The 6558-nt window shown below is 40.9% G+C and overlaps 1 protein-coding gene across 1 annotated transcript in view; it reads right to left on the reverse strand.

Annotated features, from left to right (window-relative positions):
* LOC311243975 (protein-glutamine gamma-glutamyltransferase 2-like) overlaps positions 1–6241 on the reverse strand; it is a gene marked incomplete at its 3' end in the record, with an annotated part of 24516 nt that extends 18275 nt beyond the window's left edge. The window contains exons 1-3 of the mRNA XM_084333383.1: positions 6175–6241; positions 4712–4897; positions 2174–2407 (exon numbers count right to left, since the gene is read on the reverse strand). Coding sequence (XP_084189509.1) covers positions 2174–2407; positions 4712–4897; positions 6175–6184 — 430 coding nt within the window. The 5' untranslated portion in view covers positions 6185–6241. The remainder of the gene's footprint in view (positions 1–2173; positions 2408–4711; positions 4898–6174) is intronic.
* Between the last annotated feature and the right edge of the window lie 317 nt (positions 6242–6558).

Consider the following 6558-nt stretch of genomic DNA (forward strand, 5'->3'; position numbering starts at 1 on the left):
GCTCTGCATCCCTTTCCAAGCCTGTGCACGTGCAACAAGGGCTTTCCACACACTCCCAGAGGCACCAGCAGCTGCTAATTTCTCAGAAATTGCCTACTGCAGCTTTAATATACTCTGGGGGAAAGTTCTGTGGAATATGATTGCAATGCTAGATTTGTGCATAGGCCTACAGACAACGCACTTATAATAATCATTAAAGGGGAACTATTTTACTATTTCTTTCACTATTTGGGCACTTTTACACAATTCCTGTGAGTCTATGGAACACCTCTGTAAGGTTTTCTTAAAAAAATTAATTGTTTTGTATTTCTAATCAAGTACTCAAAAACAGCATTTTTCTACCTCAAGATCTTAAGCCGTTTTGAGGCTGGGCTCCAACCACTGTGTGGCCTGGTGCCAACTGCCACATCAACTGCCACATTATTATGCAGCTGAGAAATCTCTGACATCACATGATGCACATTTTCAGATGACTCAGTTCAGTGAGGGTGAATATTGTGAGAGGAGAATTGGAAGAATGCGCCAATATGAGAATTAGAGACATAGATCCTATTAATATTAATTAAAAGTCCACATAGCTAGGAAACAATGCTAAACACTGAAAAAGGCCATTTATAAAGCCAGGGTAGATTTGCTGAGCACATGCTCTTTTTCAGGTACACCCTGCTACATACTCACAGAGTTACACACACATTCACACCAAGGTATTCTGCTGTTGGCCACTGAGCAGCTCTACATGAGCAGTTGGGGGTTAAAGGGGATCAAGTTCTGTACAACAAGTCAGCAGAAAGGGTACAACTCTGGCAGTTATGGGTAAGAGATATTGTTTGTCAAACCGTATTGCACTTGAGTGCTACACTCTTGAGTGCCTAGTATAGACATATTAGCATATAGTAGGTAGTAATATAGGCACAGCATTTTATAATATTTTTTAGATAGAAAAAGTGTGTTTTTAGTCAACGGTGAAAAATTGGGCGGGTTTCAGGTGTCCTGACTGGTGGAGCGAGGACAGAGACACAATGTGTTATTCACACGTTATTCCTCTGGTCTAAGACAGTCTCTCTCAAATCCCAAAACTAAGAGTGATAAAACTCAAATTTGTGATGTCATCAAGTATAAGGTCAGAAGCTGCTCCATAGACAAGGAATTGGGAATGATTTGATAGATGACACTGAGAACACCCAGGGGAATGTTCTGAGTTCATATACATTTTCTGGTTCAGAACTGAGACCACCATAGAATAAAGCTCATTTGGATATACAAACGAAAACAACCATTCTGTGGGTCCACAAAATCAGTCTCCCAATCATCGTGGAATAGCTCCAGACATTATACTTGATAACATCACAAGTTTGATTCTTACTTCTCTGCTTTCTGGCTTTGGGAGAGTGAGTAGCTCATATTCACAAATATTGACCGGCCTGTCTTAGGCCGTGGAAATAACATCGTGGAATAATTTATTTAAGTGGTGTTCCCCATTAAGTGCATTGTAACGGTAGTTGTTAAGGGAGAATAATTTGCCCTGTTAGTTCGGGGGATTGAACCAGTGACCTATACACACGCAATGCAACGTCTTTGGGTTCCTCAAGTTTCTGAAGTTCAAGTTTCTTTATTAGTTGTCATACAGAAGTACAGAATACTTTTATACAAAATGCTTCTTTCTGTTTCGCTCCAGAGACTGTGCTAGGCAAAGATAGATAATAAAACAAGTATAGCAAGTATAAAATAGAAGTCAAGTACGTAGACAAAAAATGTTCAGTATATACATATATACATACAATGCTCTATGTAGAGTAGAAGTAACTGAGTTACCATACAAGTGCAAAGCAGAAGTGGGATGAGGTACAATTTAGGTACAATATAATTTACAGTAAGGTGTAATGAGGTATGGGTTGTAGTGCAAATTCTTTACAGATAAATATAAAGTGTGCTTAGGTGTTCTAAAGTGGGTAAAGTGGGTGCTGCAGTGAGTTGTATGTTTAAAGTGAGTGTGTGCGTGTGGATGTGTGTGCTGTGAGTGCATTTGATGGTTGTTACATAGTGTTATTGTTCGTTGAGCAGCGCTTCCTGAAAAGCGCTTTATAAATAAAAAATTATTATTATTATTATTATTAATGCACTTATAAGGTGCTGCTTATGATCCTTCCCCTTTAGTTTGGGTGCTGTGACTCACCGGGGCACCAGGCGTTGAAGAGCAGGACGAACTCCCCCAGCTCGGTCGGCTGCCCGTCCTGGTCCAGGGTCAGAGAGTAGAGGCCTATGGGAGCGTTGGTGGAGGAACTGATGGAGAGAGACACCGTGTTCCCGGAGGGACCCTTCATGGCGGACACGCTCCACTCAGCAGCAGACTGGGGGCCATTTAGATCAAAGCAAACCTTTGTGTCTGATTCTTTCCTGGGTAACGGCCCTGCGGAGCGAGAAACAGACATTTATACGTAAGTGGATGGATGTATGGATCACAGAACTTAGTGGATAGAAAGAGCATTTGCTAGACCTGTCTGAAGCCTAGTAAGTCTAATATCTCCCTTGGCCTGTAGCCTAGTAAGTCTCATTATCTCCCTTGGCCTGTAGCCTAGTAAGTCTCATTATCTCCCTTGGCCTGTAGCCTAGTAAGTCTCATTATCTCCCTTGTCCTGAAGCCTAGTAAGTCTAATATCTCCCTTGTCCTGAAGCCTAGTAAGTCTCATTATCTCCCTTGGCCTGTAGCCTAGTACGTCTATTATCTCCCTTGTCCTGAAGCCTAGTAAGTCTCATTATCTCCCTTGTCCTGAAGCCTAGTAAGTCTAATATCTCCCTTGTCCTGAAGCCTAGTAAGTCTCATTATCTCCCTTGGCCTGTAGCCTAGTAAGTCTCATTATCTCCCTTGGCCTGTAGCCTAGTAAGTCTCATTATCTCCCTTGTCCTGAAGCCTAGTAAGTCTATTATCTCCCTTGGCCTGAAGCATAGTAAGCCCGATATCTCCCTTGTCCTGAAGTCTAGTAAGCCCGATATCTCCCTTGTCCTGAAGCCTAGTAAGCCTGATATCTTCCTTGGCCTGAAGCCTAGTAAGCCTGATATCTTCCTTGGCCTGAAGCCTAGTAAGCCCGATATCTCCCTTGGCCTGAAGCTTAGTAAGTCTAATATCTCCCTTGTCCTGAAGCCTAGTAAGCCTGATATCTCCCTTGATCTGAAGCCTAGTAAGCCCGATATCTCCCTTGGCCTGAAGCTTAGTATGTCTAATATCTAATATTGAAGTAAAGACTCCTGAACCGTTAGTGTTCGCCATAACATTAGTGTCAGCCATAATGTAATGCCATATCACATTAATAGTCTGTAATCGCAGGAAGGAGGATTAAAGGAACACATCATTAATGTTCTTACCGTCTTCTCCAGAGTCAGACAAGAAGATAGATAGCAGTTTCCTCTCTGTGCATTCAGTAGAAAGCTATCCGGCTGCAAGATAGCCTAGCTTAGCACAAATGAATGAAAGCGGATACGAACCACTAGCCTAGTTTAAAACCCTGGTGTGGTGTTTTTGGCTAGGCTGTTGGTGTGTTCCTTTAAGCCTGGGGCCAGCATAAACTTAGTTTAGGAAGAGTCTAAGCCTTAGACTGGACTGAAAGTCTAAATAAGGCAGCCTGTTGCAAAAAACATTAAAGGGGAACTATCTTATAAATGGCCTTTTTGAGTGTTTAGCATTGTTTCCTAGCTATGTGAACTTATATTAATATGATCTATGTCTCAAAATTCTCATATTGGCGCATTCTTCCAATTCTCCTCTCACAATATTCACCCTCACTGAACTGAGTCGTTTGAAAATGTGCCTATATGTGATGTCATATAGTCACCGCTGCATGTTAATGTGGCTCCTCAGGCACCTGCACCTGCACCCCAGTCCACATCAGCTCAAAACAGCTCGAGATCTTGAGGTAGAAAAATGCTGTTTTTGAGGACTTGATTAGAAATACAAAACAATGAATAAAAAAAATATATATATTACAGAGGTGTTCCATAGACTCACAGGAATTGTGTAAAAGTGCCCAAATAGTGAAAGAAAAAGTAAAATAGTTCCCCTTTAAGACCAACTTATTTTGAGGCTGAAAGGCTCAGCCCTCCCCCTCCCTCACGATGAATAGCTTCTCAGTTTTGGTAATTTTTCCCTTTGTGAAGCAATGAACAATAAAGTACTTTTTAAAAGTAATTTGTTAATAAGGGAATACATTGTGTATTATGTAAATTATGTAACAAGTACAGTCTGTGCTTCATTTGTTCTAATTTAACAAGGGAAGGGGTGAGGTAATGAACAAAAACGGAATTTGTTAATGAGGGGATAATTATGTATTATATAAATGATGTAACAAGTGCAGTGAATGCTTGATTTGTTCAGATCTAACAAGCAAGGGAGGGGGGTGAAGGAATGAACGATAACATAATTTGTTAATGAGGGGATATTTATGTTCTGGACACACACACACACACACACACACACACACACACACACACACACACACACACACACACACACACACACACACACACACACACACACACACACACACACACACACACACACACACACACACACACACACACACACACACACACACACACACACACACACACACAGATACACACAGACACACACACACACACGCACGCACACACACGCACACGCACACGCACACGCACACACGACAGATAATTAGCCAGCAACCAGAGCAGCATGGTATACCTGTTTCCACTATGAGTGAGAAGTTAGTTGCTCCAGGGGTGAATGGCTGGCTGTCGGCCTTCAGATGCAAAGTGACCATGAAGGATTGTCCTCTTCTCACTATGAGACGGTCCACTCCATACTGCTCTGTATGGTGACTGGTGCTGTTGGTCTGACACTCCAGATCATAGTGGTCAATGTCCAACGCTGCGTGTCAGAGAGAGAGAGAGAGAGAGAGAGAGAGAGAGAGAGAGAGAGAGAGAGAGAGAGAGAGAGAGAGAGAGAGAGAGAGATGGTTGGTTGGAAAGACAGACAGATGGGACAAAGACATACAGACAGACATACAGACAGACAGACAGACAGACAGACAGACAGACAGACAGACAGACAGACAGACAGACAGACAGACAGACAGACAGACAGACAGACAGACAGACATACAGACAGACAGACAGACAGACAGACAGACAGACAGACAGACAGACAGACAGACAGACAGACAGATAGATAGATAGATAGATAGATAGATAGATAGATAGATAGATAGATAGATAGATAGATAGATAGATAGATAGATAGATAGATAGATAGATAGATAGATAGATAGATAGATAGATAGATAGATAGATAGATAGATAGATAGATAGATAGATAGATAGATAGATAGATAGATAGATAGATAGATAGATAGATAGATAGATAGATAGATAGATAGATAGATAGATAGATAGATACAATAGATAGATAGATAGATAGATAGATAGATAGATAGATAGATACATAGATAGATAGATAGATAGATAGATAGATAGATAGATAGATAGATAGATAGATAGATAGATAGATAGATAGATAGATAGATAGATAGATAGATAGATAGATAGATAGATAGATAGATAGATAGATAGATAGATAGATAGATAGATAGATAGATAGATAGATAGATAGATAGATAGATAGATAGATAGATAGATAGATAGATAGATAGATAGATAGATAGATAGATAGATAGATAGATAGATAGATAGATAGATAGATAGATAGATAGATAGATAGATGAGTGCTACAAGCCTGTGCAAATCATTTACCAAAGAGGCCACCGGATCAGCCTGAACTTTAAATCAGCTGTAGATCTCACTTCTCTGATGTCACGCTCTGCTCTTACTCAACACTGTGTCACAACTTAGTAACATGTCACCCTGTGCATGCACTCTACTGAAGTCAGACCATACAGTGGAACAAATTATATCATTAGTTGTATATAATTGACCAAAAACAACATCATAATTGCGCTGGCATCAAGGTATAGAAATCACTATGTGATATTTTTTAGAAAGTGTTCGCTTGAGTCCTTTGTAGGCAAAATATAAACATCTTGCTGGTTGGGATTATTTTTTAACACGTGAACCTGAGGTGACAAATATGAGACTTAAAATAGTGTTTAAAAAAATGTAAAGAAAGCCCTTCAAATGTAATTGCCTTACCTTGAGTCATGTCTGCCGTCAAGTTCCTTCCTCTGTGCTTCTGTGTGAGAGCAGCACTGTGGTTGCACTCTGTGCTTATTGGTTAATGGTCATGCAGGATATATTTGTGGCTTGTGAAACCTGATCAGGATGTCGCAGCCGGTTGGTCGGTCCCCCCTCCCTCAGTGACACTGTTTTTAGAGACAGACCAGCCCCCTTCCTCTCTATTCTTCAGTGGGACATGTCCTTTAGAATTGGAAGCTACAGTAACTTTTTTTTTCATTCTGCTGACTGTGGTCCTGTTGCATTCACACAGTGGATTGAACACTAACACCAGGTTTGGTTGTGAGGGTGGAGAATAATGATGCTTGGCGGCCTGCCAAATTGGGTGGTAAAACTGAGACA

Source organism: Notolepis coatsorum (genome assembly GCF_963971535.1).
Source record: "Notolepis coatsorum genome assembly, chromosome: 17".
Lineage (NCBI taxonomy): Eukaryota > Metazoa > Chordata > Actinopteri > Aulopiformes > Paralepididae > Notolepis > Notolepis coatsorum.